General features: G+C 43.9%; 1 protein-coding gene across 2 annotated transcripts in view; it reads right to left on the bottom strand.

Moving 5' to 3' along the window:
• Positions 1–20,226, bottom strand: part of NT5DC2 (5'-nucleotidase domain containing 2) — a 79,727-nt gene that overhangs the window by 29,996 nt on the left and 29,505 nt on the right. For both annotated transcript variants that reach the window (XR_012231898.1, XM_073574321.1), the window contains exons 5-10: positions 17,683–17,776; positions 16,978–17,106; positions 12,662–12,722; positions 9,511–9,613; positions 6,418–6,519; positions 4,737–4,818 (exon numbers count right to left, since the gene is read on the bottom strand). Coding sequence is in view for 1 of the 2 variants with exons in the window: in XM_073574321.1 (XP_073430422.1) it covers positions 4,737–4,818; positions 6,418–6,519; positions 9,511–9,613; positions 12,662–12,722; positions 16,978–17,106; positions 17,683–17,776 (571 nt within the window). In the remaining variant the exon portion in view is untranslated. The remainder of the gene's footprint in view (positions 1–4,736; positions 4,819–6,417; positions 6,520–9,510; positions 9,614–12,661; positions 12,723–16,977; positions 17,107–17,682; positions 17,777–20,226) is intronic.

Genomic DNA, 20,226 nt, shown 5'->3' with positions numbered 1-20,226 from the left:
TCTGCTAATACCCCATGTACCACTGAGTCAACACTTAGGTACTGCCGATTGCAGGCTGCGTCTGCCGAGAGCTGCATCCGCAGAGGCCTGAGAATGAATTAGGCAATGTTTGTAAAGGTATGCAGACTGGACCAAGTCGCAGCCTTGCAGACCTGTTCTGCCGAGGCCTGGTGCCGAATGGCCCAAGAGGCGCCCACTGACCGGGTAGAGTGTGCCTTAATCCCCACTGGGACAGGCGCATTCCTGACACGGTAGGATTCCTGAATCGCTAAGCGAATCCACCTGGCTAGCGTTGCTTTTGAAGCAGCTAGACCCTTCCTATGCCCCTCAGGAAGTATGAACAGGGCATCTGACTTGCGGAAGGAGCCGTCCGCGAGATGTACCGTCTCAGCGCCCTAACCACATCCAGGGTGTGGAGGGGCCTTCTCAATGCAGTGGACTGGCGCCGGACAAAAGGAAGGTAAAACAATCTCCTCGTTGAGATGGAAAGAGGTAACGACCTTGGGCAGGAAGGACGGGAGCGTCCTGAGAGCTACCTTGTCCTGATGAAAATTCAGGAACGGAGAACGGCAGGACAGAGCTGCCAATTCCAAAACTCGTCTGATTGACGTAATTGCCACTAGAAAGACCACCTTCCAAGAGAAGATGGTCAATGACACGTCCTGCAGTGGTTCAAAAGGATCCTCCTGTAAGGCCCCAAGAACCAGATTAAGGTCCCATGATTCCAATGGACTTCTATAAGGAGGCGTCACATGGGAAACTCCTTGAATAAACGTCTTGACCTGAGGTTTGGTGGCAATTTTTCGTTGGAAAAGCACTGACAAGGCCGAAATTTGGCCCTTGAGTGAGCCAAGCGTGAGGCCTGATTTTAATCCGGATTGAAGGAACTCCAATATGCCCGGGATGGAGAACACTAGAGGGGAACGACCATGATAAGAAGATTTTCCAGGTGTGGTGATAGATACGCCTGGATACAGGCTTCCTAGCACTAATCATGGTGGAAATCACGTCGAGAGAGAATCCAGCCTGTGCTAAAATCCAGGATTCAATGGCCATGCCGTCAAGGACAGGGCCCCGGAGTTCTGGTGGTAAATTGGGCCCTGAGAAAGCAGATCTGTGCGATCTGGAAGTCTCCAGGGGACGTCGGCGACTAGCTGTATTAGTTCTGCATACCATGCTCGGCGCGGCCAATCTGGCGCGACTAGGATCACTGGTACCCCCTCTGCTCTGATCTTCTTGATGACCCTCGGAAGCAAGGGAAGAGGGGGAAAGATGTATGGGAGCCGGAACCGATGCCATGGCGTCCGCTCGAATGGCGCATGGATCGCGCGATCAGGCAATGATCCGAGACACCTTATTTCAGTCGTGAAGCCATAGGGCTCTTCTAATGGAGATCGCATTAGCGGCAGTGTGAGCAGCGCAATTGGCGGCATCAAAAGAGGCGTCCACTACAAAGTCTGCTGCATGAATTATCTGCCTGGCGACCTCCGGTTGCCTCCGGAGGAAGATTGGTGCCCTGGAAGGAAGTGATCAAGACCTCTGCTCAAGTGGCCATTGCTTTAGTGACCCAAATTGCCACGAAAGATGGAAAAAACTGAACGGGCCAGGTAATCAATCTAACGATAGGAGGGGTTTCTGATTGAGGAACCCTCAGAAACGGATATAAGCGTTTTTGAAGCAAGATGCGATGCACGCGGGTCCACCGGAGGGGACTGTAACCAATCCTTCATTAGGTCTGGATCAAAAGGGTATTTAGCCTGAGTAGACTTTTGCCCTGTGAACCGCTTATGCGGACGATACCTATGTTTCTGGACAACTTCCTTAAAGTCCGGATGGCTGGTAAATAACCTACGCACACGTTTGGTTTTCTTAAGTGAAATAGGGTGTGCTGGAGCGGGAACATTATCCTCATCCAACTTCAGAATCCTGTTGACTGATTCTATAAGAGAATCAAGCGACTCTTGATCAGTTGGGGGATTCTGAGGGGCTGACATGTCAGATTCGAATTCAGAGTCGTGCTCGCTGAGAACTCCAGGAGAGGGAGAGCGAGAGTCAGGAGTCGCAGATGCAGAGGCGCGAACGGGACTAGGGGAAGCGTCATGGGTCTGCTTTCTAGAGCCCTGACCATCCCTTGAACGAGTACGGCCCCTGCTGGTGGACGGTTCCCGCCCGACGCCAGAGCTTTCCTCGGGGGGTAAAGACGCCTTCTGGCTTAAAGAGTCCTCCCGGAGGGAGAATATAGCCTGGGTCAGAGACTCCACCGACCGTGACATGGATGCAGCCCACTCAGGGGTACTAAACGCAGGAGGCCAGTCAGCAGCGGCGGCGAGGGGCGATTGAGCGCAGGTCGGGGCGCAGGCCGGGTCGCAGTCAGTGCATAACGGATTAGTCTGTGCACTAGGTAAGGCAGACTTGCAAGTGGTACACACGGTAAAAAACGCAGTGTGCTTTTTAGCAGCCCGTTTAGCTTCCTTAGTTGAGACATAGCGCTCCTGAAAGGGTTAACGGCAGAGTCTGCTGCAGCTGCAGGGAACGTGCCGGGAAGGGGTTAAGCTTTAATCTGAGGGCAGATGCAGCTTACCCGGTCCTATGCTGTGTCCCCGGGGTGGAATAGCGGTGGCCCTGCGGTGTCACCCGGTATCCGGCAGAATGCTCGCCTCACAGCTCGTGTCCAGAGCAGGCTGAGGTGAAAGGATATGGCCCCCGAGACTAGGATTGCGCGTCTCGTCAGGGATGAGAGGCGCCAAGGCGAGGGGGAGGCGATAATAGCGTGGGCGGCGCTATTCAAATTGCGGCCTAGTAGGCCAGAAAAGCCGGGGGCTAAATTTTTGAGCCTACCCGTGGTAGGCGCCGGTGGGCGGGGCGGCGCTATTGAAATTGCGGCCTAGCAGGCTGGAAAGCCGGGGACTAAATTTTGCGGGCTACCGGCGGTAGCGCCGAGTGGGGGGGCGTGATGGGGGGGTTGGTGCACCGCCGCTGACACTACATCAGCGCTTCTGGGGGCAGGACCCGACCCCATAGCTCCACTCCAGTGCTCAGCGCTGTCCGGCCATCCATGCAGGCTCTCATCCTCCTGGGCTGATGTAGCAGAGCTGGAGGAGTTCTTAAAGGGGCCATGCTCAATCGATCCTCCCTATGATAGGGGGATGGAGAGCTATGGAGCTGATTCAGGGCCTACGTAAGCGCTGTCCAGTCTTCTCCATTCCGTGTGCCTGCCCTCATATCCGTGGATTACCGGACTCCGGTCGTAAGGATCATGGCCAATTGCTACAGGAATCCGCCCCAAACGTCACAGGAAAGTGTACGTGAAGGGTTACTCCACCTGTTGTAGGTTCGGGGGAGAGCGGGCCGTAGGAAGGAACCGTCGCCCCCTTCACTCAGTTAATTAAAAAATAAAAAAATTTACAGAAAAATTCAAAAATAAAATAAAAACGGTGGGGTCTGAAACCAGACCCAAGTGCCTCCTACAGACACTAAGCATTAACTAGAAATCTCATCCAGCGAGAGGGTGTATACTGCAGGGGAGGAGTTAACTTTTTTCTGGTTTACTTAGTGTCCTCCTAGTGGGTATAACACCCACTGCCTCACTGTCTCGTAGTGAGGCGTAGGAGAAAAGCAAATCGTGAGCAGCAGACGGGCCAACATAAGTTTTCACATGTATATAGGCCACAGTGTATAACACTCAGGTGAGGAAGGACAGTTTCCATTTTCTATCCCCCCACTAAGCTAACAAATTGTCTCTTTAGAGAAGAAAACTTGAAAGCTAGTTCCACCTATCAGAAGTAGCAATCCTAAGAGTCAATTTTGACCCATTAATGAGCTTTGCCACATGACTTAGGAGAAGAAGCCAAACCAAACACTCCATTTGCAAACACGTGTTTCGAAGTGTTTGCCGCTTATCAGGGCAAAGCCGAAGATTTGCTTTTTCTTGATGCAAGGCCGCGGGCAGGAATCTCATCCAGTAAGATTAAAATATGTGAAGTAAATAAATCTCTCCATATACAAATGGCAAAAAGAGGAAAATGTCTGAGTCACAATTTAGTTCCCATTCCAAATTGACTCCAGGAATTAACACAGAAATATCAAAAACCCTCCATAACACAGGAATCCAGAGTTGGACATATTCATGAACTAATCTGAAAAAAGCAAGATCCACGTTTGATCAGTATTGATCCATACAGGATTTGAAAAAGGGATAAAAACAAAGGATGTGTTCAGATAAATATGATGAATAAAGGCCCCGTTACACATACAGACGCACCAGCGATCCCGACAACGATACGACCTTGTCAGAATCGCTGGTGCATTGCTACATGATCGCTGGTGAGCTACCAAGCAGGCAGCTTCACCAGCGATCAGCACCAGCGAGGACGCTGGTCTCTAAGGTAAATATCGGGTTACTAAGCGGCGTGCGTCACTTAGTTACCCGATATTTACCTTAGAGACCAGCTCCCAGCCTCGCTGATCGTTGGCTCCCGCTGCCACACGCAGCGATGCGCGCTGGCCAGCGGGAGACCAGCGATCAAAAAATGGCCCAGGCCGATCGAGCACGATCAGCGATACCCGGCAGGGGGGCCGGTCGCTGATCCCAGTCAGACACAGCGATCTCGCTGGTGAGATCACTGTGGCGTCACAAAATCAGCGATCTCGCTAGTGAGATCGTTGTGTGTGACGGGGCCTTAAAGCTTTCATATAAATTATACATTGCTCTTGGCTAGATTGGATTTCTCTGTTACCTGCTTGTATATTTTTCCTTTTTCTAGACTGGTGATCTTGTCCCATTGCAGTGAACCACTTTCATCTAGTCTCCTAAATGGCCTAATTACAACAAAAGAAAAAATAATATAAACATCATATGCTAAATATTACATGGACACTTGGCAAAAAATGACTGTCCAAACTAAGCACAGCTCAGTGCGTCTTCCCACCTATCCTACTTGTTTTTCATCTGTCTCAGCTCCCTCGATTGACAGCTCTGACTTTTCAGGAGCTGGAGTAGATAGATGGAAATCAAGTAGATGAGAAGGTGAACAGAACTGTCGGTCCAGGTCCAGTGCTTGGTTTGAACAGTCATTTTGTGCTGACAGACCCTCTGTAAGTACAGGAGACACAAAATGTCAATATATAAGATGTGCAATTTGGTGATGAACAAGGCTTTTTCCAATATGATGGAGCGATGTCACGAGGCAAAAGTGATAACTAAGCGACTAGATGAACAAAACATTGACATTTTGGGTTCTGGCCAGGAAACTCGTCAGAGCTCAATCCTATCAAGAACCTGTGGTCAATCCTCAAAAGATAAATAGACACACAAAAATGCACCGGTCAGAAAAGAACGAGTTGTCATCATTCAGGATTTGGCCCAGAAGTCAATATCCAACTTGTCAAGATGAAGGGCAGGAGTCTGGAAAAATAAGGGTCAACGCTGGAAATATTGAGGTTTTATATAAAACCAAAATTTGTGTCAGTCTCTTTTGGCTTTTGGCCGTGACTGTAGAAATTGAGCCGTGCTCACATTTGCACACCGATGCCTTTCTGGCATTCTTGATGCAATAATAACAGCTTAGTAAGCAGCAATACTAATATTTGCCATTAAAAATTAAGTCAACTGAGTCAGAGTTCTCCAGTTTGAAAGCTAGTATCACCAGTCTTACATTATTCAGGATTGGCTGCAGCGGTCACAAAGTCACTGCTGCATCCGCATCAATAAAGGCAAAGGTTAACATGGGAGAAGGATTGCAGGAGACGTGGCTTGGTGGTGAACGAAATAAATCCTAAAAAATGCTTCCAACATACAGGATTGTAGAAAAAGTATAGTGAAATATTTTAAGAAACGCAGAGAAGACAAAGACTAAAAAGACAATGAAATACCGTAATAGAAAAAAAAAATCACTTATTCCAAGTTTATATGCGAAGACGATATCAAAAGTAAGTATGTGACTAAATACAAGGTCACATGGAGACGAACAACCGCTTCAGATGCCTCAATTCTGACAATTCTGGGTCCTTACTTTAATTTTTGCAAAATGGTGTAAAAAGTATGGCAAAATAACAGGCATACGTAAAAGTCTCTCAAGTGGGAGACTGGCATACATTTGCACCAAACTGATGTATAAGCTGTAAAACCATCTGGAAACCCCAAACCCTATCTACAATCGCAAACAAAAAAAGAGAACATATAAAATAAATTTAAAAAAAAAAAAAAGAGAAGGTGCAAATGAAAAACAGGAAAAAAAAAGATAAAAAGGTGCAAATGCTATAATAAATTAGGACCAAAGTTCCCCATTAAGTTTATAAAATCTAAAAGGTCATTGATATTTTCACAGATGACAACACTGCGTATCACATCCTGCTCTGTAGATCCTGCGCAGTTAGTGGCCATTTATTTCGATGTAACGAGCGGTGAGCAGCACATACTTGCGTCGGTCAGTGAAGAAAGCGGGTTTGTCGGCACGAACTATAATGACATCAAACAGATCTCTCCAGTTCTTCCCCACCATGTGCTTCATTCCCTTATTTCTGAAAAAAACACAAGAGGAAGCAAACAATAGTGGACTCTGTGACATATCTAACCATGCAGTGATAATTCTGTGTGCAAGATCATCAGTGGGGCGCAAAATCAGTGATCATACAGTAATGTTCTTAGTTGTAATCACTTAGTACCAAGTCTAAGTTTTAGTCCTAAGACTAAGTAATCTAGCATAATAGAAGTAATTTTCCATTTTGCAAGAAGGCCGTGTACAAAACCACTGTATTTTGCAGGATCCCACAAACTACAGCTGCAAGGAGTCAGTCATGCCAATCCTAAAAGCTTCTACTGCATAGAAGTAATAGATATAATATTTAGGGCCTCGTGTCTATTCAGGACTACGCCCTCCCCCTTATGTGGTCATTATAGGCAGGAGTCCATTTATCTGCCAGATTGGAGAGCCACTATAAAGTGAAGTTTATATTACCGCAAACATTTTTGCACCTCAAGGTCTCGTCAGGCTGTATTTGCAGTATATATGCTGGGAAATACTTGATGCACTGAACATGTCTATTGGTTCCTACGGGTCCGAGAGATGCCAAAAGAGTGTCATTGTGCCCAAAAAGTGGCCAGTTCTCCACATGGGCCCAGTGCGACCTCTGTCTATAACACATTTAGGAGATATTTTGTGGATATAACATACAGTCATGGCCAAAAGGGTTGGCACCCTTGAAATTGTTCTGGAAAATGAAGTATTTCCCCTAGAAAATTCTTGCAATTACACATATTTTGTTATACATGTTTATTTTGTTTGTGTGTATTGGAACAACACAAAAAAAATCCAAAAAAGGCAAATTGAACATAATTTCACACAAAACTCCAAAAATGGGCCACACAAAATTGTTAGCACCTTTCCAAAGTTGTGGGCAAACAACTTTATTTCAAGTATGTGATGCTCGCTCAAACTCACCTGTGGCAAGTAACAGGTGTGGGCAATATCAAAATCACACCTGAAACCAGATAAAAATGGGAGAAGATGACTCAGTCTTTCTTTGCATTGTGCGTCAGTGTGTGCGACACTAAGCAAGAAGACCAGAATGAGCAGAAGAGACCTGTTGAGAACCAAAATTGTTGAAAAATATCAACAATCTCAAAGTTACAAGTCCATCTGTAGAGATCTTGATGTTACTTTGTCCATGGTGTGCAACATAATTAAGAAGTTTACAACCCATGGCACTGTAGCTAATCTCCCTGGACAGCAGTGAAAAATTGAAAAAAGGTTGCAACGCAGGAGAGTCCGGATGGTGGATGAGCAGCCCCAATCAAGTTCCAAAGAAATTCAAGCTGTCCTGCAGGCTCAGGTTTATGAGTGTCAGCGAAAACTATCCATTGACATTTGAATGAAACACTATGCCAGGAGACCCAAGAGGACCCCACTGCTGACACAGACATAAAAAAAGGTTAAGCCTGCAGTTTGACAAAATATACGTAAGTTAAAATCCATCTGGGTAAGCATCTTGTGGACAGATGAGACCAAGATAGAGATTTTTGGTAAAACACATCATTCTACTGTTTACTGCAAAAATGGAATGATGCCTACAAAGAAAAGAACACAGTACCTACAGTCAAATATGGAGAAGGTTCAATGATGTTTTGGGGTTGTTTTGCTGCTTCTGGAACTGGGTGCCTTGACTGTTTGCAAGGCATAATGAAATCCAAAGATTACCAAAGGGTTTTGGGTTGCAATGTAGTGCCCAGTGTCAGAAAGCTGGGTTTGCATCCTAGGTCATGTGTCTTCAAGCAGGACAATGACCTCAAGCATATGTCAAGAAGCCCCCAGAAATGGATGGAAACAAAGCAGTGGAGAGTTCACAAGTGGCAGCAATGAGTCCAGATCTAAATCCCATTGAACACCTGTGGAGAGATCTTAAAATGACTGTTGGGAGAAGGCGCCTTCACATATGAGAGACTTGGAGCAGTTTGCAAAAGAAGAGTGGCCCAAAATACCAGGTGAGAGGTGTAAGAAGCTTGTTGATGGTTACAAGAAGCGATTGATTGCAGTTATTTATTCCAAAGAGTGTGCAACCAAATATTAAGTTCAGGGTGCAGACAATTTTGTCCGGCCCACTTTTGGAGTTTTGTGTGAAATTAAGCCCAACTAGCTTTTTTTTTCAGTTTTTTTGGTGTTGTTCCAATACACAAAAGGATATAGATGTGTGTATAACAAAACGTGTGTAATTGTAATAAATTTCAGGGAAAAAAACCTTTATTTTCTGGAACAATTTCAAGGGTAACAACTTTAGACCGTGAATGTTTATGTTGAAGATGGGAATAATGCTGTAATACTATACATACATGAAGGAAATTTTGATAATGTATGTGCCAAATGGGTAAAGCCGCAGTGTGAACAGATCTTTGATGACAAGGCCAATATTAATAAAGTGCTGTCAATATAGGTATCAGTACTTTGGAAACTCACTGTTGCTAGTGATGTCACCTCACTTGGTTGGGTCTCAGAGTTAGTGAAATTTGTTTTTCGGTGAATGCATGTTAGGCTAGTTTCACACTAGCGTTTTGGAGCGCAGCGACGGCCTGCACACGGCCGCCGCTAAGCCCCGCCCCCTGCCGTGCCCCCGCCGGTAGCTCCGCCCACCTGTGCATGACGCTACACACGCCCTGCGTCCCCTATCTTTATCACAGGGGGCACAGGCCGTGCGCAGTATGCGTTTGGCGGCGCATGCGCCTTTTTGACGGTGCGCCGACGCAACCAAACTGCAGCAGGTTGCGTTTGGCGCAGGTCGGCGCACCGTCAAAAGGACGCATGCGCCGCCAAACGCATACTGCGCACGGCCTGCGCCCCCTGTGATAAAGATAGGGGACGCAGGGCGCATGCAGCGTCATGCGCCGGTGGGCGGAGCTACCGGCGGGGCGCGGCAGGGGGCGGGGCTTAGCGGCGGCCGTGCGCAGGCCGTCGCTGCGCTCCAAAACGCTAGTGTGAAACTAGCCTAACAATGACAAATAAATGAGGCAAAAATTCTTACACAAAGCTGAAGGGGCTGTTGGTGATGACAAACAGTTTCTTATTGTGCTTTACAAGCCTATTCAGAACAGCAAAGGTTTCCTCCCCGTGAAGGATGTAGTGCTCTGAAAGGAGAGGAAATGGGGGCAGAAATAATGAAATAAACAAATTAAACATTTTTAATGCATTTGTTAAAAAAAAAAGTAAAATTAAAGGGGATTTCCCAGAATCGACAATATTAAGCTATCCACAGTAATGGGGGAAAGAAGGTATAATTCTCCATGTACACGCCATTACAAATCTATGAGACAGATATTGGAGTAGGGCCATGTCCATCTTCATAAATAGGTATAGTCGGCCGGCGTTTGTAAATGCAAGCAATTTTACAATTTACTGCTCAGTAAAATTTTCAGCCGCTCTTGAAATATTAAATCATTTTTCTTTTGTTTACAGCTCGTTCCCTTGGAGACAGACCACCACTTCTAGACAGCTGAATATGGACAGAGCTTACTGGCTCTTTTTTACTGAGCTTGTTAGCAATGTTTTGAAGCTGGCTAAAGACTGCTGGAGTGAGCTGCTATCTCCTAATCCCAGCCAACTGCAGCACAGTGCTTACAAGCGAGGCAGAAGTGGTGGTCGGTCTCCTGGGAAACAAGTTGTAAACAAAAGAAGAAAAGTGTTAATAGCTCGAGAATGGCTGCAAATTTTAATAAGCTGTAAATTGAATAAGTATCCAGAAATGTTCATCTATGAAGATGGGAATAACACTTTAAATAAAAGTAAGCACCGTCAAAAAGTCATTATTAAAAATATCTGTTTTAAATATACAGTTTCGATGCAGAATAATGTGTCTTAAATATTACGGAATGGAAGTAAACCTTGTTCATAGTCTGATCCTGGAGAGAGAGCGCGAGAGAGAGTTAGAGAGAGAGCCCACGAGAGAGAACAAGAGAACGCGAGAGAGAGCGAGCGCAAGAGAGCAAGTGCAAGAGTGTGAGAAAGAGCAAGTGCAATAGAGAGCAAGCGAGAGCAAGTAAGAGCATGATGAAGACCTTGATGAAGGCCATTTAGCCGAAACGTACGTCGGGGAGGGTACTTCTTTGTGGACTCTTACTTCAGACCAGTCTAATAGGTAATATTATGTAGTGACTTCATTTGGTGTGATTACTATATTTATCCTCATTTGGTGGCAGGTTCCACCATATTTGTTGGCTATAATTGTCTTTTTAGTCTACATACCTTGACTGGTTGTTATATACTACTGTGGGATAATGTTGAATATTTAATTCTTGTATTGAGTATGGATAAATTTTTTATATCCCTTTGTCCATTACCTGTGGTGTACCCTATGTATTTTTGCCCATATGCTATTTATGGTCATAACGGACTTATATACCACCCTTTTTCCTATATTCCTGTTATTTCTAATAAAATCATCTTGGTAATTGTGATAAAATTGTTGTATGGGACTTTTTTCGTGTGTTTTCTCTCTCACATATTTTCAAAGAGAAGGCTGGTAGTGCAATAAGAGACTGCGCTGCTGTGGTAGAATTCAAGGTATCTTTATTGCCAACGTGTTTCCTGAGCAAGTCCCAGCTCACTTCATCAAGGCATGGCTCTGGACCTCGTGCAGACTGCTGCAGCTGTTTTATGCGATTATAGGTCTTGTGACTCTCACAACCCCTCTCCATAATCTTTGAAAATTCTTGGAGAACAGGAGAAGTGCCAGAAGACTGGAGAAGAGCAAATGTTGTTCCTATCTTCAAAAAGGGGAAGAAGGTGGACCCAGGCAACTATAGGCCGGTGAGTCTGACTTCTATACCAGGAAAGATCTTTGAACAAATTATTAAACAACATGTATGTCAATACCTGGATAAGAATGAAGTGATTAAACAGAGTCAGCATGGGTTTCTAACTAATAAGTCATGTCAGACTAACTTAATTTCCTTCTATGACGGTATCACTGATTGGGTGGATCAAGGAAATGCTGTAGATATAGTATATCTTGACTTCAGCAAAGCATTTGACAAAGTCTCTCATACAATCCTTATTGAAAAAATGACTAAGTATGGAATGGACAAGGCAACAGTTAGGTAGATTCATAACTGGCTTAGTGATCGGACCCAAAGAGTGGTCGTAAATGGCTGCACATCCAGTTGGAAGAATGTCTTAAGTGGGGTACCACAGGGCTCTGTCCTGGGCCCTGTATTGTTCAACATCTTTATCAACGATTTAGATGAAGGAATTGAGGGTAAACTGATTAAATTTGCTGATGACACAAAGCTAGGAGGGATAGCTAATACTAGAGAAGAGAGAGAGAAGATTCAAAAAGATATAAATAAACTGGAGCAGTGGGCGGCAACTAACAGAATGGTTTTTAACAGTGAAAAATGCAAAGTACTACATCTGGGCAATAAAAATGAAAAAATCATATACAGAATGGGAGGAATAGGGCTAAGCAACAGCACATGTGAAAAAAGACTTGGGTATACTAATAGATCACAGACTGAATATGAGTCAACAGTGTGATGCAGCAGCAAAAAAGGCAAATGCAATTCTAGGATGTATTAACAGAAGAATACAGTCTAGATCAAGTGAAGTCATTATTGCCCTCTACTCCTCTTTAGTCAGACCTCATCTGGAATACTGTGTCCAGTTTTGGGCGCCACATTTTAAAAAAGACATCAACAAACTGGAGCAAGTTCAGAAAAGAGCGACCAGAATGGTGACCGGTCTGCAAACTCTGTCTTATGAGGAAATGTTGCAGGATTTGGGAATGTTTAGCCTGCAAAAGAGAAGACTGAGAGGAGACTTAATAGCGGTCTACAAATATCTCAAGGGCTGTCACATTGTAGAAGGATCATCTTTATTCTCATTTGCACAAGGAAAGACTAGAAGCAATGGGATGAAACTGAATGGGAGGAGACACAGATTAGATATTAGAAAAAACTTTTTGACAGTTAGAGTGATCAATGAGTGGCACAGGCTGCCACGAGAGGTGGTGAGTTCTCCTTCAATAGAAGTCTTCAAACAGAGGCTGGACAGATATCGGTCTGGGATTATTTAGCGAATCCTGCTTTGAGCAGGGGGTTGGACCAGATGGCTCAGGAGGTCCCTTCCAACTCAACAATTCTATGAATCTTTGACACTATCAGCCCTGCCATCAGACTTACCCATGTCCTTTTCAATCCATTCATACATCATTCCTTTAACATGGACATCACGAATTGCATCCTATGCACAAAAAAAAAAACACAAAACAATGGAGTTCCCCGAGTACACATTATCACCATTTTAATCATTTTGTCTATTTAAATATAAGAAACGTAATGATTTAGACAATGTGTAACAGGAAGATTCAGTGTACCAGGACTTGAATTTTTGGGGGCTAAAAATAACTTTTGCAATTGTGCTTCACTAAAAAAAATGTGCAGTTTGGCTTTTAAGGTTTTTTCCCCTGATCATTACTGGCTGCAGAAGAAATTAACTTAAAATCTGTCCGTGAGCTCATTTTAAGAGTTTATAGCTCTTTTATCTGTGCTTTTTTTTTTTCTTTATTGAGCTCCTCTGAGCCGATTTATCACCTTAGAACACATCAAAGGAAAGCTAAACTCATTTAATCATAAATTAGCTGAGAGGAGCTCAATAAAAAAAAACAGATAAAAGGAGTGACAAACCATCTATCAGAAGGAGCTCACTGACAGAGTCTTAGTTAACTCAATTTTACAGCCAGCGATAGAAAACGTAACACTGAATTTATAGACGGTAAAGAGTGCAAAATACTTATACTAAACTGCAAATATTTTTAGCCCCAAATACATGCATTTAAAAATATTATTCTCATCATCTTATGTTGGTAAAAGTGCTTGTAAAAGTAGAATGATTTTTTTTTTTTTTTTTAAAGTATGAAGTGATTTTTAATTTTAATGTTTACGGTTTGTCACCTAGGATACTGGCCACCACTGCAATAAAGCAACAGGGTTCGGTGAGCCAACCTCATTAGTCCTGCTCTGAAGCTGGGCTGACCGCAGGAACATACCCCAATTGCTCAGGATCCGGCCAGCTTCAGTGCCACCGAGCTGCTCTCTGGCAAGCAGGAACCCAGGAGGAAAGTGTTTGTTTCCTTTGTGTGTATTGTAACATAAAAAATGGAGGAAAGTGGTAAATTGGACAAAACTTCATACAAAATCCCCAAAATGGGCCAGATAAAGTTGTTGGCACTTTTCTAAAACTGTGGGTAAACAGCTTTGTTTCAAGCATGTGGCAAGTAACAGGTAGCATGGAGAATAGAAAGAGGACTTGAGAACCAAAATTGTTTAAATATATCACCAATCTCAAGGTCCATCTCAAGTCCATCCACCAATCTCAAATCCATCTCCAGAAATCTTGATGCTCCTTTGTCCACAGTGCGCAACATAATCAAGAAGTTTACAACCCGTGGCGCTGTAGCTAATCTCCCTGGGAATGGACGGCAGAGAAAAATTGATGAAAGGTTGCAATGCAGGGCAGTCCGGATGGTGGATAAGCAGTCCCAATCAAGTTCCAAAAAAATTCAAGCTGTCCTGAAGGCTCAGGGTGTATCAGTGTCAGCGCAAACTATCTGTCAACATTTGAATGGAATAAAACACTATGGCAGGATATCCAGGAGGACCCTACTGCTGACACAGAGGTATAAAAAAGCTAGACTGCAGTTTGCCAAAATGTACACGCGTAAACCACAATCCTTCTGGGAAAGCGTCTTGTGGACAGATGAGACCAAGATAGAGCTTTTTGGTAAAGAACATCATTCTACTCTTTCCCGAAAATGGAATGAGGCCTATAACAAAAGAACACAACACCTACAGTCAAATATGGTGGAGATCCAAATATGTTTTGGCTTGTTTTGCTGCCTCTGGCACTGGATGCCTTGACTGGGTGCAAGACATCATGAAATCTGAAGATTACAAAAGGATTTTGGGTTGCAATGTAGTGTCCAGTGTCAGAAAGCTGGGTTTATGTCCTAAGTCATGGATCTTCCAGAAGGACAATGACCTCAAACATACATCAAGAAACACCTAGAAATACAGTAGATGAAAACAGAGCTCTGAAGTGGCCAGAAATGAGTCCGGATTTAAATCCGATTGAACACCTGTGGGGAGAGATCAAAAAATTGCTGTTGGTTGAAGGCGCCTTCAGATATGAAGCTGGAGCAGTCTGCAAAAGAAGAGTGGTCCAAAATTCCAGTTGAGAGGTGTAAGAAACTTGTTGATTACAGGAAGCAATTGATTACAGATATTTATTACAAAGGGTGTGCAACCAAATATTAAATTGAGTGCACCAAGAATTGTGATTGGCCCATTTTTCGGGTTTTGTGTGAAATTATGTCCAATTTGCTTTTTTTTTTCTGTTTTTTTGTGTTGTTCTAGTACACACAAAGGAAATGAACAAGTGTATAACAAGACATGTGTAATTACAATAATTTTCTCTGAGAAATACTTCATGTAGTTCTGGAACAATTTCAAGTAAGCCAACACTTTCGGCTATGGCGGTGTATAATCGCCAGAGATCGTGTAATAAACCACAAAGAAGTGCACGGCTCAGCAGAGAGGAGCACACAGTTTTGATGCCTAAAAGTGCGCGGCTCAGCTTGAAGGAGTGCACAGTTCTATAGCCTACAAGTGTGCGGCTCAGCATGAAGGAGTGCACAGTTCTATAGCCTAAAAGTGTGCGGCTCAGCATGAAGGAGTGCGCACTTCTATAGCCTACAAGTGCTCGGCTCAGCATGAAGGACTGCACAGTTCTATAGCCTACAAGTGCGCGGCTCAGCATGAAGGACTGCACAGTTCTATAGCCTACAAGTGCACGGCTCAGCATGAAGGACTGCACAGTTCTATAGCCTACAAGTGCACGGCTCAGCATGAAGGAGTGCACAGTTCTATAGCCTACAAGTGCACGGCTCAGCATGAAGGAGTGCACAGTTCTATAGCCTACAAGTGCGCGGCTCAGCATGAAGGACTGCACAGTTCTATAGCCTACAAGTGGACGGTTCAGCATGAAGGAGTGCACAGTTCTATAGCCTACAAGTGTGCGGCTCAGCATGAAGGAGTGCGCAGTTCTACAGCCTACAAGTGCTCGGCTCAGCATGAAGGAGTGCACAGTTCTATAGCCTACAAGTGCTCGGCTCAGCATGAAGGACTGCACAGTTCTACAGTCTACAAGTGCTCGGCTCAGCATGAAGGACTGCACAGTTCTACAGTCTACAAGTGCACGGCTCAGCAGACTGGAGCTCAGAGTTTTACAGCCTACAAGTGAGCAGCTGAGCAGACAGGAGCTCACTATTTTGTAGAATACAAGTGCACAGCTCAGCAGACAGGAATGCAGTTTTGTAGCCTGCAAATGTGCAGCTCAGTAGACAGAATCACACAGTTTTGTAGCTTACAAGTGCACGGCTCAGCATGAAGGAGCGCACACTTTTATAGCCCACAAGTGCGTGGCTCAGCAGAAAGGAGCTCACACTTTTGTAGATTGCACTTCTGTTTGCTGAGCTGAGCACTTGTACAGTTTTGTAGCCTACAAGTGCGCAGGTCAGCAGACAGAAGTGCACAGTTTTGTTCCCTACAAGTGCGTAGCTCAGCAGACATGAGTGCAGTTTTGTAGCTTACAAATGCACAGCTCAGCAGACAGGAGCTCACAGTTTTGTAGCCTACAAGTCTAAGGAAACAGACTCACATCTGTCTGCATAGGATTCAAGTCTGCGCTAAGTATGAAAAATCAGCTAGAAAGTTTTCTTACTCATTAAAGATAAAAAAAAAAAACTTTGTAATATATTTTTTCAGAGAGAATGTCCTTTTCCTCCACTTATTTGGTATTGTTTGTCTCTTACACTGATCATTCTAAAAACTGCTCAAATGTGTCCTCAGTGAGAGATCCAATTGCGCCTGCTGCCTAAAAAAACCTATGGAGAGTAGGAGGAATAATAGCTGGGTAGAGACAGGAGCAAAGAGAGACAGAGACTGCTGAGGCTTCTAGTGCAGAGGGAAAGCTACAAAGTGCAGGATGCAAGTGGTATAATAACAGAAATTATATTATTCCTCATTTTCACAAGACTAATTTTGAAAACTAACCGGAAAGCACAATTACATACAAGTGATTACAGCTTCCATCGATATACCCATATCTGTCTAATCTCCAATATTGTACACCATCCTCAGGAAATAATGGAGCTCTCGCAGACTCCTTCAAGGCAAGTATTCTGCAATTAATGGTGGCTGACTTAGAGTTACAAAAATGCATTGAAATGTATGTAAACAATTTATGCATATATAAAAAAAATTATAATAAACATGTATAATGAGGTAGGTAGACTTCATAGATGCCCTCTTATTTTTCCCAAAAGTTTGAGACATACAAAGGAAGACACAATCCATAAGGGGACTATGAAGTTGTAAGTAAACATTCTCGTACAGAGAATATCACATAGTGAGCAGAGGACGGTGTTTCTAACACTTACGGTTGTATCTTTATAAAGATGAACTGGGTCAAAGTCGATCCCATTGGTGATGAAGAAATCAGTAACGCAAGAAATGAGAGTCATCTCCGGTAGAGAGAAAATATCCATGAACTGCTTCATTGTTGGACCCTAGAATAGATAAACACCATTGTATCATGGCGGCAAATGCTCAAACCGATTCATAGATTTTTTTTAAATCAGATAATTTTTATTAACAAGATTCAAAATGACATTGCACACAATTGTGTCAGGAAAGGAGAATTGTCATGTTTACAAACATTATAAAACCAATCCCCCATTTCCCTCCCTCCACCCCCCCTCCCTTAAATCCTCAATAGCCAATAATGAGACATTAGCATCCATTGCTTACACGTTTAAACAGCATCCCCGATTCATAGATTTTAGCTACTTAATCAAACAGAAGTAAAGCTGTGGCCGGTAAGGGGGCTTCACATTGCATTCAGGCACCTGTCCAGTGATAGGATCCCTTAAACTCAATTGCAAAAAAGTTAATGATATTTATTAGTAGGTGGAATAAATAATAGAATGGATGTGAATAGCTAACACTGACGGAGTGGCTTTCTTATAATTGTTAACTTTTGGGCTAACAGAAAAAGAAAGATTTCTGGATTAGTTATGGGGGTGACCGTTTTTAACATTACATGGAAGCAATCAATGTAGAGATCTGGAGAGAAGAATGGTTACCTTCCCATAGAAGTCGCTCATCTCCATAAGTGGAATATGCGGGGTGCCACCATATAAATCAATCACTTCATTATCTGGGACGGGCTTCAGTCCTCTAAGAGAAAAAAAAAAAGAATAAAATTAGGTCATTCTTCACAGAGGAAATGAAGGGTGAAATAATCCACTAATAACTAGGGAATTGGAGGACGACTGAAGGCTGCTGCTGGCACAGAGTCCGCCGGTCACAGGCTGCGGGACGGTTCCCCGACAGAAAACAAACAAGAAGCAGATTTTGGTTTATAGGAGACTGAGCAGCTTTGTAAAAGGTAAGAAATCCATGTAAGTGCTCAGTGCCTGCAAATAAAGCAAGCCGTCTCACAGTCAGAATCCCAGATACAATTAATAGGGACAAAGGATTTCAAAATGAACCTTCTGCAGTAACTACAAAGATTAGATTACACCTTCACTCCAGATACCATAGAGGGCAATCTGACACCAGACAAAGCCATTTAAAGGGAATCTGTCACCAGGTTTTTGATACCTCATCTATGAGCATCATGATGTAGGGACAGAGACCCTGAATCCAACGATGTATCACTTAATTTACTGAGTGTCGCAGTTCTGATACAATCAAAATTTATACCTTTGGCAATGCGGCAGAGCTGAGAAATCTAACCCCGCCCCCACCAGGCTCTATATGTACACTGTCTATAGACAGTGAGCTGATTATCACAGGAGGGGGCGGAGTTGGACTGGCAGTCGGATGCACATTTGCGATGATAATCTCCTGGTGATAAACTCTTCCTTATAAGTAAACAAGAGCACACCGCTTGATTTGAGGAGTTGCTAGGTTTTCTGGCACCAGGGGCAAAAATTCACACACTACCCCTCTTATGGTACGTGCCCTCCACACTGCTCCCTCATTGGCTTACTGTCCGCTCCTGGCTGTGCCCTTACACTGCCCCCCATGCAACCCCCCCTACACACATTACTCAATCTCTATTCTGTGCCAACTTACACTTTTCTCCCCCATACTGTCTCCTCACACTGTTCCCCATAATAGACTCCTCACACATTTCCCTCTCACGTCCCCCCTGATAACCATATAATCTACACATATATAATCACTCCCTCGCTCTCCATGTCACCTCCCCACGCTTCTCCTCCCCCCCCCCCCGACTCTCCAAACTGTGCCATCCCATTATTCTCGCTCTGCATACTGTGTCTGCATACATTCCCCTCCGGCTCCTCATACTGTGCCCAAATCCATCCTGCCGCTCACCATACTGTGTCTGCACCATCCCCCCATTCACTATAAGGTGTATGAACCCATTTCTCCACTCACCATACTGTGCCTGCACCCATGACCTCCCTTGCTCCCCATACTGTGTCAGCATACATTCCCCCTTTCAATCCCCATACTGTGTCTGCACCCATCTCCCAGTCACCATACTGTGTCTGTACACATCTTCCCACTCACCATACTGTGTCTGCACCTAATGTCTTTTCTGCATATCCTGGGTTACAACAATATATTGCCCAATATACTGCCGGTTAAATACACTGTGGACAGCTCTCATGTTGTCCTATTGAGCAGCGTTATTATTTAACCATATATAGCCATCTTATCTACATATCCTGAGTTGTAACAATATACTGCCCATTATAAGGACGGCGCAACTATACCATAGCAACTCACCATATCCCCCTTATACACTGTATACAGATGGCCTGCAACAGAACTTTTTATTATTAGGACATTAGGATAGTTGCACATATGAATCAACTAACCATGATTTTGACAATTCCTTTCAGCCACCTTTCTTGGGCTATTTTCTTGGGAGTTCTATTCTTCCCTGTGCACCTTATGCAAAGATCTGACTCTGGATTCAGGTAATCCCTTCTCTCCCATTCAACTCAGTATGGTGCTAGTTTACTAGGCTTCTTTTTTGTATAGCCATGTTTTCCATGTATCATCATAATGTTTATATGTTTATATGTTTTATTATTGTGATACACTGGGATAATCTTGATTTTTTTATGGTGTTGTATATTTCTTTCTTCTTCTTTTGTATGTTTTCTGATGTATTTCTTTTTATTTACAGCGATAAAGTGATAAAGGCTCGGACTGAGCTGAAACGTCGTATTTATATCGCTTCTACTTTATGCTATATATTCTTGTTTGGCTCCCACATATTTTGTCCATAATAAAATGGACACTTATTTGCAGGAAACCCCTTTGAGTGTGCGGTGAATTAGATTACTTTCAGCTCCACTTGGGCACTTACTACCAATCTTGTTTGCGTGCTGGCGAGTGATGTCTGCAGCCTAATTACATGACCTGATCACGCTGCTGACGTCAGGGCTTCAATTGTATTCGCGAAAGAGAGTCAGGGGATCGGCAAAATGCGACCACCAGGGAGACCTCTCAAACCGCAGGCAGCTTTACGGTGTCCCTCTTCAGACAGCGCCCCAGGCATGATAAGTGACACGTTGTCGAGCGCGGCATTTTCACCCTACCCCATGCTGTCCTCCAATTAGATAGCAAATACCAGGTGACAGATT

The sequence above is a fragment of the Dendrobates tinctorius genome, unplaced genomic scaffold (assembly GCF_039654945.1).
Source record: "Dendrobates tinctorius isolate UK_male_01 unplaced genomic scaffold, ASM3965494v1 ptg000038l, whole genome shotgun sequence".
Taxonomy (NCBI): domain Eukaryota; kingdom Metazoa; phylum Chordata; class Amphibia; order Anura; family Dendrobatidae; genus Dendrobates; species Dendrobates tinctorius.
This window is presented reverse-complemented; position numbering and strand designations above follow the sequence as displayed.